Genomic DNA, 20,608 nt, shown 5'->3' with positions numbered 1-20,608 from the left:
TAACTGTCTTGTGATGCTTTTAGATTTCAAAGTTCTCTATACTTCTCTGTCCTCTTCTTTCTTCTTCATTCTTTGATAACCTACTTGCAGTCTACTGAATTCACCCAACATCTGGCAAATTCTTCTGCCTTTCCCTCTCATTCCTGGAATAAACCTTTCAATTCGCTCTATTAGAAGGCAGCCTCAAGTCAAATGATGACCAGTGTAGCTTCTCATTCTTCACTATCAGCAACATCCTCTGATCTTCTGCGACTGTTCTCAGTGCTGCCTTATTCCTGACTTTATGAATTCAACTGATCTGCTCCATCCACTGCCAAACCAACATTTCACAAGCTTCAATTCTCCTCCCATTCTGCTTTCTCAGTATCCAAGTCTCTGCTTTATACAGTCCATCATTAGTTGCTTTCTGCATTCTGCTAAGAGTAATTTCTGCTTTTGAAATGTCTCTTTCACCTGTGCCATTTTGATTTTGGTGTACTGTTCACAGTGCATATCTTCCCTAATCCAACTTTCCAAAAAACTTAATGTTCACACCTCTTGTACAGTTTCAGGCCCTAACTTACACATCATAATGCCAACACAAAATACTTAATCAGATTTTGTCCTTTCTATCTTGGTTCCCATTGTTGCTACAATTGCATCATGGTTGCTACAATTGCATCATGGTTGCTGATCTCTTTTTCTATGAACAACTTAAAGGAGATTTTGTCAGTTGTAAGTTACAATTTTTAAATTCATGGGGTGGTTGAAAATATCCTGCAACTATTATAATATGATTTAGTTCTACATGTGCAGGGGGAACAGATGTTGTCTCTGATGCTTGGTGCTAATGCTAAAGACTACTTTTTCATGATATTTGAGTGATAATAAAGTTTAACCATTACATCCTCATTTTTAAGTGAGCCGGACATTTATGGCATGAATACTCTTTGCAGTAACATCAGAAATTGTATGTAGTATTGCAACTTTTCATATTTTTGTTATGAAAGAATAATGTTTATTGTTCCTTCTTTGTGAAGGCATGTTATCATCAAGCTACAAACTATCCTTATTTGCTTTACAGAGTCTTGTTCTGCCTTAATATTTCTGTGCTATGCATCCTAGCAGGTATCTAATTATAGATCCCACAAGCCTCTGGTGACTAAGGATACTTCAACCCAGTATTAAACCATTTAATTACCTTATCTAAATTACAATTACTAATATTTTTGAAAGTATACTAATGTTATTTTCAAGTATGTGGTTATGTATAAATTATTATCAATTTAGATTATTGCAATGTCTAATACAGTCAGAAATATTTTTATTTAAACAAAGGAAAGGTAATTAAGATCATTATGTTTCTATAGCCATGAACCATGGACCCTGTTGCAATGAGTTAGCTTGTGCCTCAGAAATAACGATAGCTCAACCGTTGATGCTATTATGTCGAAAGGGTGTTTAAGGGAAGTAGTTCTAGGGGAAAATAGTCTGGATGATTCACAGTTGTGGCCTTGTAACACAACATGGTGGTGCTGTGTTGGTACTGTGGATGGCAGAAAATGAGGGGAAAGTGCAGCTTTTATATTTCCCGAGGAAATATAGTTCTACTGTATGGTTTAAGGAAGACTGCACTCTTGTGTAAAATCTTGTGGTGAGGACTTCTCAGGAGTATATCATCAGATAAAAATGTATCTGGAACTTAGTGGTCTGAAATGTGGAATGTGTTAGATCTCCCAGTCGTGCAGGTGGGTTAGCGAACTCGAAAGGGAAACTGGATAGGTTGTAGTTAGATATAATGAGAATTAGTGAAGTGCAATAGCAATATTTTTGGTCTGGTGAAAACAGGTTTATCAACACAAAATCAGATGGAGTTAACGAAGGAGTAGCTCTAATAATGAGTGGAAGAATAGGGTTACAGGAAAACTGTGATGAAAATTTAATTCTTTCATGTTGTAATTCATGCTATCTTGAACATCTTATGAATTAAATTTTGACAGAGTTAAAGAATGTATCCTGGTGTAATTTCCTATTATGATTAGAAGACCGATAACAAGAAATCATCCAATTTAAGTTAAACAAGTGAAATATTACTACAGTAGTGGTGCCCCAATTGTACAGCTGTAGTTTTTATTTTCATTAAGCTGAAATCTAACAATCATGTTAACAGACATAACAATAGAAATAAAACTGAACTCAAAATTTGGAGAAAAGCAAATATGGCATTTGCTAAGGTACACATATGCACCATACCTCTACTTAGTTACATAAGTGACCTTCCGAGGGAATTAAAATGCCTTTAAAATTTTTCTTTGCGAATGAGATATAGGATTTGAATTAGACTACTACTTGAATAAACTTGTAAGTGGTTAATAGTGAAATATTGTTCTTAGACAAAAGTCATTGTATTTGACTATCATTAATGTTTGATAAATGTCACAAATATAAGTTCGTGGCCACTAACCACAGATTAACTGCGTTGGTAAGCTAACGGAAAAAAGTCTGTATGGTTAAAAGTAACGCTTAATCTGTTGACATCCATCCAAGAATATGAACATACTTCTAACAATTTCTTGCTGTCGTAGGAGATGATTATCGAAGACAATGCAACTGAAATTACTTAATATTTATTTACCAAAAATTAAAACGCTAATAATACACGCTCTGTTTGTGGAAAGAAAAAGGAAAGGGTATGATTAGTAGAGGTACAAGGTACCCTCTGCCATGCACTGTATCGTGGCTTGCGGAGTATGTATGTAGATGCAGTATTTCTTTTGGATCCTGTTATATATGAATACATTTATTTCTTTAATGTTGTTCTTGGTTAATAATAACCAGTTTAAAAGAATTGTACTCTAAAATTTAATATACAGTAATGGAAATCAGTATAGAGGAATGGCTATTTGAAGGAAAATTAACATTGTTGGATGGAATAGTTCTGCACATTGTATATGAAATAGTGTGAGATCCAGTGTATCAACAAATGCAGTCAAATTGTATTGCATTTGGTGGCAGCTAACCAGTATATGACACATCATTAGTGACAGTGTGTGTCATGTACATAGACCATGTGTGTGTTGGTGGCATGCAAAACATTTACCACTGATGAAAAAGCAAAAATTGGTGCATACAAGGAAGTGGGACACTAATCGTCAAACCACCAGAAGTTGGGGAACAGTTCAAGTGCAGTGATAAATAATTTCGTTAGATTGGGCACGCGATATGAGCAGAGTGGAAAATATGACCAACATAGAAAATTATCTGCGACATCGCAACAGTTACTTTTGCGCAAAGCGAGGGGCAAAAGCCGATATTCTTTTCAGTATGTTGCTGATTTACAGTTTCTGATAGCTGCCAGACATGTATGACAAGTTTTGTCTTACGAAAAAGTCTTTCATTTAAGAAATGACTGCCAGAAGCTTCTCTTAACACCAAACATAAAAATATGGAGTTTGCTAAAAAAAAACATATGTCGTGGGCTTCAGAATGGGATAAAGGTATCTTCAGTGATGAGAAAAAGTTTAATTTAGGTGGGCCAGAGGGATTTGATTGTTATTGACATGGTCTGAGAACAGAGCAGCAGGTAAGAATGAGCAGAACTTGTGGTCATGTGATTTGGGTAGCCTTCTGTGCCTAAGGTGAATCTGTTGCATGGCTGATCACTAGAATGAACTCTTAACATGTACACTAAGATGTTAGAGACAGAATTGATGAGAATGTATGAGGACCTATTAGGCGAAAGTCTAATGTTTCAACAAGATGATGCATCTGCGCATGTTTCTGCTACAACCAAAAAGTGATTTGGAGATACAGATACCGATGTCTTGGCCTGGCCTGCACATATGCCAGATTTGGATCCTGTCAAAAACCTTTTAGGAATATTTGCAAAGGGTGTGTTTATCACAATCGAAGGCAATTCGTGGTCATATTTAAGCTGAAAAGAGCGATACAAGAGGAGTGGGCCACAATTTCACTTCAAGAACTACAAATCTTAACAAAATCAGTGCCTAAAAGAATTTTTTGAAAAAATAGGAAGAACAGAGATTGGACAAAGTACTATAGATCGACCCACAAAGAATGGTGGTTCGTTCATGTAGAAGCGTGGATGGGGATGCATTGTTGACAATTCCAAGTGACAGTTGCGCTACGTGCATGCCATGCTTTCTGCTTGAAGAAAGTGTATATCCTGCAAATTATGTCTCTCGCTTACTTAAGCAGAATTTATCTTACCACCACAATCAGCAATGACAACTCGCAACAAATGGAATCAGAATTCATTAAACAACTCGCTACGATCACATTTAATGTTTGCATTAGTATGCATTCACAGCAGAGTGCTCAGAATATATTGAACACTCATTTGAGGTTATGTGACGTAGGTGTGCAGAAAAAGCCAAAACTCGACTGCCATCATTTGTGACTCCAACTAAATGCAATAACGCAACAGGACATTATCATAAAAAGTTTATCCTGAATGTGCAAATTCCTGTTACGCACAGAAAATAGTAATCACTCATTGTAAATAAGTCTCGATGCATGGAATATAACTGTGCATACATGTTCTCAGAATATTTGCATAATGTTAAGTTGCAATTGGTGAAGGGTTACTCTAATGCTTAGACATGGGATTCTATTGATTCTCTCTCTCTCTCTCTCTCTCTCTCTCTCTCTCTCTCTCTCTCTCTCTCTCTAACTTAAGAGTAAAATTTGGTCTTCACTGATTGTAACATCAAAATAAAATCATCTACAAACTTGGAAATACGTTACAGTGATGAAACAAATTTCAACTCCAATTATGTGATTAGTGCATCTAATAGAGAAGACTGCAAAAAGAATCATTTGGAAAAAGCTAATGTGCATTATTGGTTTGCATTGGAGAATAAGCTGCAAACTTTCATTTCATCAAGGAAATATTGCAGAGGGCCAAAAGATGGGAACTAGAGTACATTTGAAGTTTGAGTTTTCATTGTCATGTATGTAATGTCAAGCTGAAAAATGTATTCTGCTGGATCACATTTTATTTCAATTCAGAGGGCGAGACTATTGTCAACCGCTGGTGTAGCCTAGTTTATTGTCAGTTAGCTTACTTTCTTTCACAATGGTATCTGTTGGCTCTTGAACATTAAGCGATAGTTCCTTTTTCCATCATTGGTCTCTCTCTGGTGAAGTACATTGTTGTTGTCTCCCTTGTTGGGCATCATCTAGTTTGCTCTTAACCACACTTCAAATTCATCGAGTTGCTTTTGAAGGCACCTGATTCCCTACTTACCACCTCTCATTAGTATACAGAATGACCCAACCTCCAGGAACGAAATTTCAGTGTGTTTCTTGTGTACGTTGTTCTGCAGCCTCAACAAATTATACAAAATGCATACATTTGTAATAATAATCCACTAAAGCTGCTTTTATTAGTTAGTCATTTATTTATATTTTAAACAAACAATACATAGAAATAAAAAATTATTGAGAACTTTTACAAAATTCTTGTCGGTGATGGATAATTCAGGACAAGAGTGTCCAAAATTTTACATACCATGTAAGTTGATTTTCATCAAAGACATAATTATAATAAGAAACCATTTATCTGACATAAAAATCAGTAATATAACAGTGCACAGTGGTACAGAAATGTGGCAGTACAAAAGTAAATGATAATTAAAAAATAACATTTAAGATCTTATAAGATAAGTAAAAGTTATATGGTTTGTTACTGTAATTACCTTTGTTTCTGTAAAAAATAGCTTCACAACAGTAAAATAGACTGAAATGTTCAGTCAGTATAATGTACAACCCAAAACAGAGAGAAATGTAAGAACCTTCAGACAGATGCAAAAGTTTTATAATGTTCACCAGTACCTCTCTGATACCTTCTAGTCATCATGCAAAACACAAAGATTTGGGTTGAAGCCCCAGCGCAACACATGATTTTAATCTGCCAGGACGTTTCAAAACCACACACACTACACTACAGAGTGAAAGATTCATTGTGGTTGCTATGACTAAGTTGATGTTACTACAGGAACAGCTCAGCTCATCTCAGCTTAGCTTTATGTCACTCTTCCATTATATGCATAACTGGTGACTTTTTGTCACGAAACCTGTCCATAGGGCTGTGAACCACTGTTAATGTACAACTAACACTGTGTAAAGTAGGCCTGAGCAGTAATGAATGCAAGCTTAGGAAAGTGTAAAGTGGGCATTACTGTTGTCAGCACAAGTACTGTGAGTGAATGGAGCCAATTTTGTTACCAAACATGACAGAGTATACCGTTGACATTTGCGCTGTTGGACAAATATTTTCATTAAGGTACAGATACAAAAATAAATGGAAGTAAAAAATCAAACTAAATGCAGTTACTCTGTAACGAGCTGCCAGAAACCACAGGTTCCTTGTTCTAAATTACTCAGAAAATATCTCAGAACTACCTCCAAAATTATTCAGTGGCATCTGAGTTCAGCCTGTAGAAGATTGTCTCATCAGTGAACTGAACTTTATTTATTTGCAGGGGCGGTGTTTGTAGAGATATTGAACAGTGTCAGGGAGAGTATTGATTCTTTGGTTAATCACCTTATTGCTCTTCTTGCTTTCTTGCTTTCTTTCTGTTAAATTTGGCAATGAAGGAACATTTGGTCAGGTACTTGCCTTCTAAGTGTCCAGAATTGATGTTTTGTTTCTTATCTTGCTTATAATTTTCATGCCACACTCCCTATCATAGACTTTTCCGCAATTGAGGAACACTGCCACTGTCAAGATTGATATTTTCATGTTTGCTGCTATTCACTCAGTCAGTCGCAACAACCTCAGTTCCAATGAGACATGTTACGGGAAGCCAAATTGATTAGCTCTTATTATCCTATCCTTGATGAGGGATTTCTCTATTCAACTTGAAATATTCTTTTGAAAATCATACCTATTGTTTTAAGAAGGTTGACTGGTTGTTGGTTAGTTGGCATATTCACATTCGTTTGCGGTTTTGGGATGGTGATAAGTTTTACTTCTTTGCAAGATGCTGGAAAGTTGCTTTGTGACATACAGCTGTTGATAATTCTTGTCAATAGCACCATCTGTTTTCTAGGTAACTGGTTTCAGATGTAAGTGTGAAATTTTATCCGTGCTAGGTGTAGTGCACTTTTCCATTTCGTTAATTCTTTTATATATATATATATTTGTGGACTCTTGGCTTTGGTGCGGGTAAAGACAGCATTATTCTGATTGCTATAACTGAGTAATTTACATAACCTTCAAGCTGTATTAGTTCATCCTTTAGTCTGCATATTGTGGCAGAGTGTTTTGTTTCTCACAGGTGTCAATGAGGAATTTTGCCTGCCATAAGACATCAAAGACTGTTCCCAGAGGGCATGCAAGACCTCTCTTTGGATGATGCTCATTTTTCTATCTTCCATTCATTGTGATCCTAGAATTGAAACTCATTTATTCTGTCTTCTACATTTTAGATTCCCATTCCACGAGTTGGTTTTGTAGTTTGTGAGTGGGCTGTTTCACTTTGTGTTTTTCTTGTGGGTCTCTTGTCCTTCGCCAGTATTTCCTCATGTGATTTTTCTGCTGTTTGAGTTCTCTTGATAATGGGGTAGCTATTTGTTATTGTTGTTGGAACTTCACATAGTGTTGTGTTGTTTTGAAAATTTAGTTCAAGCCATCTGTAGCATCATCGATTTTTGCTGCTCTAGTAAAATCTGTGTATTGGATGTAGCTCCTTATTTATTCTAGTTAGCTTCATATTTCATAAATGATTTTTCTAATGAGAATTAAAACCTCTGAAATATGATCAGCACCAGTTACGGTCAGAGGTCAGAATTTTTTTCTGTTTGTATTTTGACTTTGTTCTTAATATTCTTTGAAAGTATAAATATAGCACATCTGGACAGTGACTTGTGGAAACTGGGATACACATTGGGTCATCTGTCCATGAACAATGTCTCCTGATTGCAGAGAGAATTTCTGCTAGACCTTCTTCGAGGAGTTGCATGTTTGGAGACGGAGACTGTAACTATTCTGCCACCTGTAGGTGTGAGGGTATCTGTTGTTGTGGTTTCTAATGGTTAAATGCTTCTTCTTCCATGTAGCTCTGGGCCTGCACCTTTTCCTTCTTCCCTCATGATTCCATTCTAGTGCCTTTATCTCAGTTGCTCCATCTGGCTTTCTCAATATGTGCCCCATCCACCTCTACTTTCTCACATGTTGTGATCTTCGATACATGCTTGGTTTGCTTTCGTCCAGAGCTCCTAATTATTTATTTCTTGTGGTCCCCAGACATTCATAATGTTCCAGAGACAGCTGTTTGTGAAGCTCTGTAACTGTCATGTTACAATCTTGGCTATTTTCCCAACTTTCACTGGCTTATAAAAGGACAGCCTTAACATTTGTTCTGAAAACTGTCACCACACTATCCAGGTATGAGAAGACTGAGTTGACAGTTTCCACCAACTGCTACCCTGTAAACAGAGGCTTTTCCATTTTCCCAAAATTTACTCTCATTTTCTATGTTGTACGTATATATCTTGAGGCCAGCAATTTGCGCTTCAGACCCAATTGAACATCTGATATATATTGCTGTGCTGCCACCCAAGTGATTTGGCTTATTGGAATGGTAGCTAGCCATGTTTCATAGTCATAAAAAGTCATTAGCCCATAGATAGCTCGCAATGACCAGTATATCAATTTATTTTCGGATATGCAAGTCTAAATCTTCATCTTATCGCTTTTATTACTATTTGTTTTCTATTCACAGGTAAGTAACTTGTTTGTATTTTTATTCTGCTAGGTGTCTTTTCTATTAAATGCACCATGAATCATGTGTGACCAATCATTCTCAGAGCACTTTCCATACTATCTGATTGATTATGGTGCGGTTAAACATCGATACACTCTGATTGTATTGGAAGAAGACTGGTGTCTTAAATTTGCTCTTCTAATTAAGAATTTCCTAAAACTTACTTTTGCATTGAAATTAGATTTCACCAGTGTTCAACACCGAAAGGTGTATAAAGAGTACAATAACCGATAACTGCTGTGTTAAGTAGTAAAGTAAATAAGTAGAAGATTTTGCGTCATATAAATGCAGCCAGTTGCCAGAAATTCAGCAGTTATTGAACATGTTCCAATAGCTGTTTGTAAAGCTTGAGATGATATGATTTATATTGGAAACTTTTGATTTGTGTCTGGCACTCATTATTATGACAGTTGTCAGTTTTTCAAATCATTGAAGGTCTTGAGGAAAACTACCCGGAATACTACAGTAGAAGTTAATGAAGATGAAGTGTTGGGAGTTGAATATGCCTGAAGGTTGTTAAAGCAAGTGTATTGTCACTCTCATAAGTACAAAGGTTTTCTCTTGAACAGGCAGTACACTACACAATTACGCCTTAGTTTTGTATTACATTATCGATTTGATCTCCATTTCCTATTACACTACTCATCTGTTTTCACTTTCTAGGGTAGAATTTAGATATACAATACAAAATATTTAGAAATTACAATGTTGTACATATGCTTTTGTGAGGTAGTTTCAATATATTTTCAGGTTGGTACTCTGTCATGGTGGGCAAGCTGCTGCTGTGTTGACTATTTCACCGAATCAACATCATCTCTGATTTGTTATGAATTTGTTATTCATCCTAAAAAGGTATGATTTATGTCTTTGGGTAGTTACTGTTCTTTCTTATTTTATTTTTTGTAGCTCATAAAATCAAAATCAAAATTTGATGTTGGATTCTTAAAAATTCTGGTTGTTGTGCATGGATATTTATTATTCCCTTGAATTTTATTTCTAAGTTTTTAAAATATTATGCAGTAGTTTAGTATTAGTGTCTATTGACTATAATACATTAAGTGTTTTTATATATACTGATGCAATAGAATGAAGTAATCTGTTTACACATATGGCTTGCACTATTTTATGGCACAGGAATGCAGGAACTGTTCATTGGGAAGCAACTTGAGTGGGAATATGTAAGAAGATGTTGCAACACAAATTTTCACTATTTGCAGATCTCATTAGTAGTTGATGTGATTTCATTGCTACTTAAAAGTAAGAAAATAAAGTGGCTGTCAAAACAAAGAAAGAGCCATCATCTAGAGTTGTGATTGAAAATGAACTTAATGACCATTAAAGATTAGTTTTATTTAAATAATTCAGTATTCTTGTTGGTGAAGGAATTTTATGCGATCAATGTCTCCATGCTGCAGGAGAATGTGAAAATTACAGCTCAGTGTATGCTGTATGTTCAGAATAGTAGATGAAATTGGCCAACACATAATCGTAGTAGATGTCATTCAGTGTGTCTTTTCCTGATGTTTTACTGTCAGACCCAATCCAGTCAAAGCACAAGAAAAATATGTTATTGTGAGTGTATTTCTACAAACTTCCAGGCTTTTCATTGTGCATGAGATTGTTGGATAATTAACATAGTGAACATAAACAGAATTTGTCTCATAGGTGAACAGAACATATTTTGCAATAGCTTATTGTACGTTACAGGCAAAACGCTACTGGACTAGTCATTCTTAACCTTCATGCGCTCGCGCTAGAAATAGTCACGCAAGCACTCGCGCCCAAGAGTTTTCATCATTCTCTTGAGGTTTTCCGTTTTTAAAGGTCATATTTCCATAAAATATCAACATAGGATATCTCACACAATATTGCAAACACATTTGTAATCAAAATTATTTATTTAACAATAAAATATATAATGGAATACAAAAAGGAAGCCAAATACCCAAATGAAATATAAGAACATTTTATTAATTGTAATATTTTGGGTCTATATAATTTAATACTTAAGACTAGAATTATTCACTGTCTTAACTCATCACAAGAAAAGCTAATTTTGCTTTGAAAACAGGATATTTGATTGAAAATGTCACAAACATTTCTGTCAGGTGAAAAATGTTGATCAGTCTGTATCCATTTCATTTTCGTTTTGAGGCTGACAACAATTATTGGACATAACTGTCGTGGTTGAATGTCATAGACAGACGTTTCTTCCACATTCACTGCATTCTCACATTATTTTTTATATTCTTTTTTGAGCCACACAAATAACATATTTCTCCCCTTGTAGGGGTTAATACAGCTGGATAAACTACGTCACTCTCTCTGTAATTTTCCAAAAATACTAACAAATCTTTTGATAAATGCTTCAATGTAGCTCTTTCTTTCAGGTTTTCGCTCATCAGTCCCGAAGATAACGCATGTAAGAATTGTCTTCTCATTTTTTTCTTTCATATTACCTGTGTTGAATTGAAAAATGTGTAACAAATTTATTCCTGCCAAGTGAAGTAAGCAGAAAAATATACATTCAGGCCACCTTTGTGATTTTCTTGATGTTGAAATTCTGGATCACATGAGGTCTACAGTATCAACTCCACCTTTGATTGATTTGTACAGGTTTTTTGGTATCTTCATCAATGATGTTGGTATCATGCATTGTGGAGAGCACTACTACAGATTTCCTTTTTTGTAATAGAAATCAAAGTTTTGTCATCCTGACAACCGAACATGTAGTCTTCTGCCACTGCATTTCCATTTACTGTCACAAATTCTGGGGGAATTTATTATTTATGTTTTCTCATTGTACCCAAAAAAGTGAGGCCTTTTGCGAAGGAGGTATTCAGCCAATGGGTAACTTGAAAAATAATTATCAGTTGTTACATTTCTATTTGTTCCTTCTATGCAGTCAACCAATCTAGTGACTAAGTCGTACGGTTTGTTAGAGAGTATGTTAGTGCCTGGCACTTGTTTTCCGCACTACACTTCTAAATTATATGTATAAAAAGTGCGTGCATCACACAATGCATACATTTTTAACCCGTATTTGGCTGGATTTTGATACATGTACTGGATGAATGAACATCATCCTCTAAACACAACCAACATCTCATCAACAGTGACAAATTCCCCTAAGCTGAATGATTTTTGGCTGTTAGCAATGAAAGAAGACAAAATTTCTCGTGTAGGAGCAAGTTTGTCCGTTGCTTGACATTCCAATCTAGTGTTTAGGTCATCAAATCTTATAGCTCGTAGCAAAAATATAATTCTATTTAGGCTGAAATTGGCTTGCAAAATTGTCAGACTTGTTCCATTGCTATTGAAATATTCAGAGAAATTTGCACGGTTTCCTCTTTTGACCACAATTAAAAACAGAGCACCAAACAATGCTAGCATTTCAGCGGTTGTTGTCGGCTTATAATCCCTTTCACGTACTTTAGAGTTACTGCTTCCTTCTGCCATTGCTTGACGTGCCAATTTTTTCCTTTCAATATAAATATTCGTGTACCTTACGATCCCTTTTACCATTTTGGGAGTTATTATACACTGAAAACATTCCAGTCTGGCTTGTCCTGTAGGACCTGGTAGAGTTTTGATTATATTTTTTGATTTTGTGCTGGTAATATTGGAACTACTAGCCCAAATAGTTTCCATGTCCTTACCTATATAAAATCTGATGTCATCTGTTGGTAGCTCCTGTTGATCTATGTCATTTTCTCCCCCGTTTTCCAAATCAATTTCCAACTCACTTTGATGTATATCATCTTCAATCCCTTCTTGTTCATAATCTGGGTCATCGGAAACGTCGTCTTCTAGGGATTCCTCATGGCTTTTCCCCTCTGCTTACTCTCTCTCCAATTCAGCCAAGATTCTATGTATGTCATCAGACATAAGGTTTCGTCGTTCCCTTTAAAAAATAAAAATAATTGTTACTTTTGCCAACAGAAATTTCTTAGAATAACAGAAGTGCTTAAGTAGAAAGAAAAACAGAATTTGTGAATGGCAAAATTTATAGAAAGTAATGCACATTCACTAGAGAATTGGAAGAGTCTACAAAATTGAGGAATTATAGGGGAATTACAAAAAGAAATACTTACGTTCCGAAGTACACAAGTAGAACAAAGTCTTGTAAGCACTCGCAAGGCGGTAGCTGACCGTTTTTGTAAGTACCATAAGGCCCTTGCAAGGCGGTAAACTGATCCTGTTTGTAAGTGTTGTAAGCGCTCACAAGGAGGTAAACTGACTGCCGAACATGTTCGTACCTATTTGAACTTGTCCTGAGAAGCAGAGAGGTGTGACTTGGAAGAACTTTGAGTTCTGTCGGAAAAAGGTGCAACTAGAGAATACATGTCCCTCCTGCCACCTCGTTACCTTTGTGGAGTAAGTATGGCGCTAAATTGCAAAAAGGTGGTTACTTCACCGCCTGCGCGAGCGCGTGAAGGTTAACAAAAGTTAGTTGCATGGAGGTGGTTCAAACTAAAACCATGCTGACATGCTGTGGGTGCTTGACAAGCAATCAGAGCACTAGGGATAGTTTCATGGGGCTGTATGGAGGCTGGAGCATTTGTATCAAACTAGAACTGTTGTTTCTTTGGCAGTTGTAACCAAGTGCAAGAGGGATACAGAAATCTTCATAGTGCAACCTATTATAAATAATTTGTAGCAAAGGGAGGCATCCAAAGAAAGGCCTTTTGGTGGTCCAGTAAAGTTTATAGTCTTTGTAACACTATTAAGAATAAAGTTCTTCCAAAGTCAAGTGTCATTAATGACAGCATTTTTGCTATTTCCAAACTTTCAGATCAGTCAGTAGTTTTTTGAGTAGATGTGAAGAAGGAAAGACATTTTTAATAATGAACTTTAAACTGTGAGGAGACAGTCCATCATTCAAGAGGATGAAATGCAGTGAAGGGATAGATGAGAGAGAGCCTGAATTTGCATGTCATTGAGGAAAGTGTTAGTGACTGTCTTTTGGGGTTCAAAATATGTGTAACTAATCAGTTTGTTTCAGGCAAGAAGGGTGATAAAACAGTATATTTCTGCAAGTTTTTGGTCAGTGTGAAACCTCCGTATCTCAGGAAATGAAGCTGGCAACCTATTTGTAATGTTCTGTTTCTGCATGATAATATACAGGGTGTGATCAGAGAGTAACAGGAATTTTTTAATTTTGAGGGCATTATACATCTGATTTTCAAATTTTTTTATCCTTTTGGTACACATGTCTATAATGCGTGTTTGCATTTTCAGCTGTTATGAATATTTAGTTTAATGTTTACAGTCAAAAAGGTTACACTTGTTTCTGAGTGCTTGTTGAATTTTTACTTTCGAAAAAATGGATCTAAGAATTTAGATTATCAAAATGTTGACTGTGGCTTTTGGCAAATCTACTGTACTCAAGACAAGAGTTTATAATGATATCGATATTTCAAAGAGCATCTAGGAGACGATGAAGATGACAACTGCCTGGGACATGACACCTTGGCAAATCAATTATTGATAACAAAATGAAAAAAGTAACTAAAATTTTTTCTGAAAAACTGCCAAATCACCATCAGAGAGGTCGCTTACGATACCTGCTTATCATTTGGTGGCTCATGCCAAGCAGTTTCTATGTCTTGTGCATGAAATGTGTAGCAGCGAAGTTTGTTCCAAAATTGTTGAATTTGAACCAGAAATAACGTCGCATAGACATCACTCGGGAATTGCTGAGTGAAGTCTACAGTGATCCAGAACTTCTAAAATAGGTTATAACATGTAATGAAACATGGGTATATGGGTATGATGTCGAAGCCAGGACCCAATCTACTTAACAAAAACTGCCTGAAGGACCACAACTGAAAAAAATTCTGCAAGTTCAGTCACATGGTGTGAAGATTCTTCTCACGCTCCCTCTCCCCCCTCTCTCCCTCGATTACAACGGGATAGTGCATCATAAGTTCCTGCCTCGTAGTCCTGCAATCAATAAGGAGTACTACTTGGAAGTTATGCACAATTTGCATGAAGCAATCTGAAGAAAAAAACCAAAATTCTGGCAGAACCACTTACGAAAATTGCATCACAATAATGCTCCCACTCAAACCTCAATGCTTATTTGTGATTTTTTGACATTAAAACAAGTCTGTTATGTTGCTTCAACAACCATATTCACAGGACATGATCCCCTGTAACTTTCAATTCCTGAGGCTGAAAACCCATGAAATGTCATTTTTCCATGATTGGTGAGAGAAAAATAGATTCGTTGAATGAGCTGAACACTAGACCGAAAAGTGAGTTTCGGAAGTGTTTCCAAGATAAATGGTGGCGCAAGTGTATTATATCTGAAGGAGATTACTTTGAAGGGGATGAAGTTGATGTTATGGATAAATAAAGATTCTTTAAGAAAAACAAAAATTCTAGTTACTTTTCTAACACATCTCATACAGTCACACACAGTGGCTTTACACAGTGGTAAATTCCATAAAACTCTCTTATCATCTTTTAAATTGCCTCTTGCAATCCCAATGTTTTCACTATGTAATTGTCACATGTTTGGTCCCTGAAAAGACATGTCAAGAGCATAATACTCACTGACATCATGTCAGTTATGCAGTATGTAAGCATCTGACAGGTAATACACAATATGTCCAGGAGCCAGGAGAGAACAATAAGATTGGAAGACAAAATTGCACAGATTAAAAAGGGTGTAAGGTAGGGACCAGTCTTTTATCACTAGTGCTCATTATTTAAATTGAAGAAGCAATGACAGAAATAAAAGAAATGTTCATGATTAGGATTAAAATTCAGGGTGAAATGATATGAATGATAAGATTCACCAATGACAATGATGAAATTGCTATCCTCGGTGAAAGAGGAGAAGAATTAAGAGTTCTCTTGGATGGATTGATCAGTCTGTGAGCACAAAAAGACCAAGAGTAGACCAAAGGAAGACAAAAGTAATGAGGTGTAGCAGAAATGAGAATAGCTAGAAACTTGTTATCTAAGTTGATGACAACAAAGTAGATTAAATTACTTAATTCTGCTATGTTGGAAGCAAAATAATGCGTGACAGACAATGCAGGGACATAAAAAGCAGACTAACACAGGCAAAGATAGCATTCCCAGCCAAACAAGTGTAGTAGTATCAAACCCAGGCTATAATTTGAGTAAGGAATTTCTGAGATTGTACTGGTAAGTTTGGAGCTTAGCATTGTATGGTAGTGAATCATGAACTGTGGGGAACTGGAAAAGAAAGAGTGATACGATTATTTATTTCTGACTAGCTAACAGTTTCATTACATACTCGAACACCAATGTATAAAAGACAGAGAGGAAAAACACAGTTTTACACAGCACAGATTCAACTTATCTTACATGCCTCAAAGATACAAAGCATCACAGGTATGATGAACTTCATAATTTTTATTTTAACACTTCCTCCAAAATATGAAAAAAACACTAAATGTCACATGGATTTAATCTTCTGCACTCCAGTTCCTTCACGCAGCATCTCGGATCGGACCCTTTCCAATGGCTTGGTTAGTAGATCAGCTAGTTGATATGTCCCATCAATGTGTTCTAATCCAAGATTCCCATTCAAAAATCTCTCACTGATGTAAAAGTGGCAGACTTCAACGTGCTTCAATTTTCGATGATACGTTGGATTTTTAGACAATTTCACTGTACTTGCATTGTCAACATAGAGTGTGGCAGGTGTCACTTGTTTGGATGGTCCAATCAGCTCATACAGCAACCTGTTCAGCCAGAGCAACTCATTTGCTCCTTCACTGGCTGATATTATTTCTGCTTCCATAGTGGGTGTTGCCACTGTCTTTTAAAATTGACTGGTCCATGAGACAGCCCCATGGTAGAGTGTTGCGACAACACCTGTTGTTGAACACCTTGTGTCCTAGTCACCAGCATAATCAGCATCACTTTAGACTTTTAAACAAACTGCATTATTCTTGTAGATAATCGACAAGTTGTCATATTCTTCAGGTATCTAAAAATTCTTTTCACTGGATTCCAGTATTCAACTACAGGATCTTCCTTGGCCCTAGCCGCTTTATTCTCCTTGACATCACTTTCTTCACATCCAATTGGAGTAGAAACTCCATTAACTTCGTCCATTCCAAATCTCTTCAGAATTGCTATTGACCCCTCTTCATTTTGCTGTATCTTCATACATAAAAAGTTGTTGAGAGATCCTCTAGTTGTATGAAACTCCAGCTTCAACATTTCCATGAACTCTTCAATATCTGCTTTATTGCTGCCCACAACTAAACCATCATTAGTATAGATGCAACATACAAACAATTTTTGTTGCTCCGACAGTAGAAGAGACACGGATCAGCCCTACTGTTTTCAAATCCAACTTTGTTCATGAAGTCTATGAAACGCTTGTTCCAACAATGTGATGCCTGCTTGAGACCATATAGACTTTTCTTCAGTAAACATACACGTCCAGTATCATCTTCAAAAACTTCAGGTTGTTCCACGTATACATCTTCTTGTAGTACACCATTGAGAAAAGCTGTTTTGATGTCAAACTGGTCGAGTTTCATTTTTTGTGGAGCAGCTACTGCCAACAGGGTTCGAATCATATCATAGCGTGCAACAGAGCTGAATGTTTCTTCATAGCCAGTTCGCTGCCTTTGTACATGTCCTTTGGCCACAAGTTGACCCTCGAAACGTACATTTCTGCAGTTTCCTTACGCAAGACCCAACGATTCTGCAAAGCCTGTCCATCATATGGGCACTGAGCTAATACCCAAGGGGCTTCAATTCTTCATGAATAGCCTCCAGCTATTGCTGGACTGCAAAGCTTCAGTATAAGAGCTTGAATCCTTATCTCTTATTATAGGGGTTCCAGCCATGTACACATAATCTCCACTGGTTATCCATTCTGATTTTTTCTTCTCATGTTTGCTTCTTCGTTTCTCACTTAAACCTTTACTTCCTCCGAAATGTGACATGTCTAAATCTTCTTCCTCCTCACTTAATCCTTCTGTCATTTTGTTATGACACATTTTCTTATTCCTTTTCCTCATCAGAAGTCTCATTAGCTTCACTTTGTCTAATGGTTTCACCCTGAGCAACTTCAGATTTAGTAACATTGGTTTGCAGGTTGCATACAACTTCAGCCTTAAATTTCACATCATGACTTAGTACAATCTTCTCCTGAGATGGAATCCAGACCCTTAAGCCATCTCTGTCATTCACACATCCAACCAGAAGTCTATGCATAGCCTTGTTGTCAAATTTGTGTGAAAATTCTTGTTTACATGCACATAACACTCCGTTACAAAGATTCTCAGATGATTCAGGTTGCCATACTACAGTTCATATGGAGGTTTGTTTTCGATAGAGCGCTTCCCAGTGCGATTCAAAAGGTATGTAGCAGTATTGCATTCTTTGCCCCATAGTTCTTTTGTCAGTTTACTGTGGTTCAATGTAGAACATGCATATTCCACAATGGTTCAGTTTTCTGGTTCTCAACACCATTTCTGCCAGCAATTCCAAGACCTTCTTGTTGTCAAATTCTTTTCCTCCATCACACCTGAACTGTTTAACAATATGACCATTCGTCTTTGCTTCATTCAAGAACTGTCCCAAGACAGTACTGACTTCACTCATCTGCTTCAGGAAGAAAATTTTTCGAAATTTGCTAAGTCATATTTGTAACATACATAGTAACAAGATTTTCCAAGAGATTCTATAGTCATGGGTCCATTTACATCAGCATGGATTTGTTCACCAATAACCACTGAATGATTCATCCGAGTCCTGAATGGCAATCTATACATTTTACCCACTGCACATCCATCACAAAATACTTCTTTGCGCCCTTCCATATTGATGATTATCTGCTTCAAAACATTTGTCACATGTTGTTTGGGTTTGTGGCCAAATCTCTCATGATAAATTTGCATCGTATCTGACGATGTCACCAAGTTCGCTTGAAATGGTTGGAATTCTTTAAATACACATATGTCAAGAACATAGACACCATGATTGACATGACCAGTCATCATTGTTTCACCAGTCACTTTGTCTTCAAAGTGGACACTTTTGTCATCAAGTCCTGTGCAGAAACCTTTTTGTGCAGCTGCTTTTACAGAGAACAAGTGAGCACTTGCTTCAGGAACATAAAACACTTCTCTCAGTTCATCATTCTTTTTGGAATTATTCAACTGATTCTGAATTTTCACAATTCCCTGTCCATGAGCCAACATGCTTACACCTCTTTTTCCCAGTTGAAATCTTTTCAGGAACAGCAAATCTTGTATAAGACACAATATATTGTTTATTTACAGTGATGTGATTTGAGGCACCACTATAGCAATACCAACTGTTGATTTCAAAACCATTATTGACTGAGGCAACAAAAACATGTGCCAAAAATGCAACATTCTTTTCAGATTGATTGCTGACTTTTTAAATGAACACTCTGCTGCTCAATGCCCTACCTGCCCACATTTATGACATGGAAATTTTCATTTTGCATGTTCCATATTTCGTTTGTATTTTTCACTATCATCACATTTATTTCACTGAATATTCTTCTTAGGACTATTGCGTTCAACAAACGCAGCTGATTCAACTGTACTTTGATCACGCAATTCAGTGATGAACAATTTTTCAATCAGAAGCTTCACACTTTGATTTTTGGACGGAATTGTGTCCCACAATTCTTTAAAGTTGTCATATTCTTTGCCTAGCGTGGATAAAATTCGACTATTTAAGATTCTTTCAGACAAAACATTTTCCCGCACATGTAATTGTCCCAAATTTCACTTGAATGAGTGAATGTTAAAATAAGTTTGGCTACTGACTTCCCTAGCACATTTGCTAATAAACTAGCCGCTTTTGCATTGTCTTTCATCCACTTGTGATGTGCCCCCCTTTTTTCCGAGGTCGCATCTGCTCCCACTTCAGGACACTTGTTCATACCTGTGACGATGTCTTCAAGTGCATATGCTCGCAACAACATCAATATATGCCACTTCTATTTCGCCCTGTCTTCAGGAGCTTCGAGCTTGTCCACATGTACTTTATAGTCACCAACGCTGGCTGCCATTTCTGTTGAACACACACAAAAATAACGAGCAAATTCACGTTATTTATCATAAATTCATGGGCGATCAAAATCAAACACCTCACGGCTTTTCATGTGCGATCTGGGCCCATAACCTGTTAAGATTATTTATTTTTGACTAGCTAACAGTTTTATTACATACTCGAACACCACCATATAAAAGACAGGAAAAACACAGTTTTACACAGCACAGATTCAACTTGTCTTACATTCCAAAGATATAAACCATCACAGACTGTAAATTTTTATTTCCTATTTTAACAAAGAGATTTGGTGCTACTGAAGGATGTTAAAAATTAGTGAACTCATGAGATAAGAGATGAGAGTTCTGTGCAGAAGTGGTGAAGAATTGACTAGAAGAAGGGGACAGTATGAGAGGAAATATATTAAGATATCAAAGGATAACCTCCTTGGTACTTGAGGCAGTTGTAGAGTGTAAACACAGTAGAGGAAGAAAGAGATAGGAATAATTGTAAATGTTGTATTCAAGTGCTTCTCTGAGATGAAGGGTTAGTATAGGAGAGGAACTAATGGCAGGCCAACCAAACCAGTGAGAGGACTGATTGTGGTGAAAAAAGTGGAAATTGCAGATACTGCTGTATTGTGAATGGATAATAAATGTCTAAGTAGCAAGTAGAGTTATGAAGAATGGTGAAAGGATCACTGTACCAGTCATATTACACACACTATATTTAGATGTGATTAAAATGTCTGTGTAATAGTGATTTTTTCTCTTATTTATATAGACACTTCTTGAGTAGCCAAATAT

General features: G+C 36.5%; 1 protein-coding gene across 5 annotated transcripts in view; it reads left to right on the top strand.

Annotated features, from left to right (window-relative positions):
* The window catches only part of LOC126348204 (RNA-binding protein 4.1-like), a 114,360-nt gene that overhangs the window by 78,763 nt on the left and 14,989 nt on the right, over positions 1–20,608 (top strand). For 2 of the 5 annotated variants that reach the window (XM_050002336.1, XM_050002338.1), the window contains exon 7: positions 9,522–9,623. In XM_050002336.1, the coding sequence (XP_049858293.1) occupies positions 9,522–9,591 (70 nt within the window). In that variant the 3' untranslated portion in view covers positions 9,592–9,623. Of the gene's footprint in view, positions 1–9,521; positions 9,624–9,905; positions 10,126–11,161; positions 13,530–13,566; positions 16,991–20,608 lie in introns of those variants that run through there. The other 3 variants (XM_050002337.1, XM_050002335.1, XM_050002334.1) reach the window with 3 other exon arrangements.

Source organism: Schistocerca gregaria, chromosome 1, assembly GCF_023897955.1.
Source record: "Schistocerca gregaria isolate iqSchGreg1 chromosome 1, iqSchGreg1.2, whole genome shotgun sequence".
Lineage (NCBI taxonomy): Eukaryota > Metazoa > Arthropoda > Insecta > Orthoptera > Acrididae > Schistocerca > Schistocerca gregaria.
Note: the sequence above shows the minus strand (reverse complement) of the source record. Positions and strands in the feature narration are given on the sequence as shown.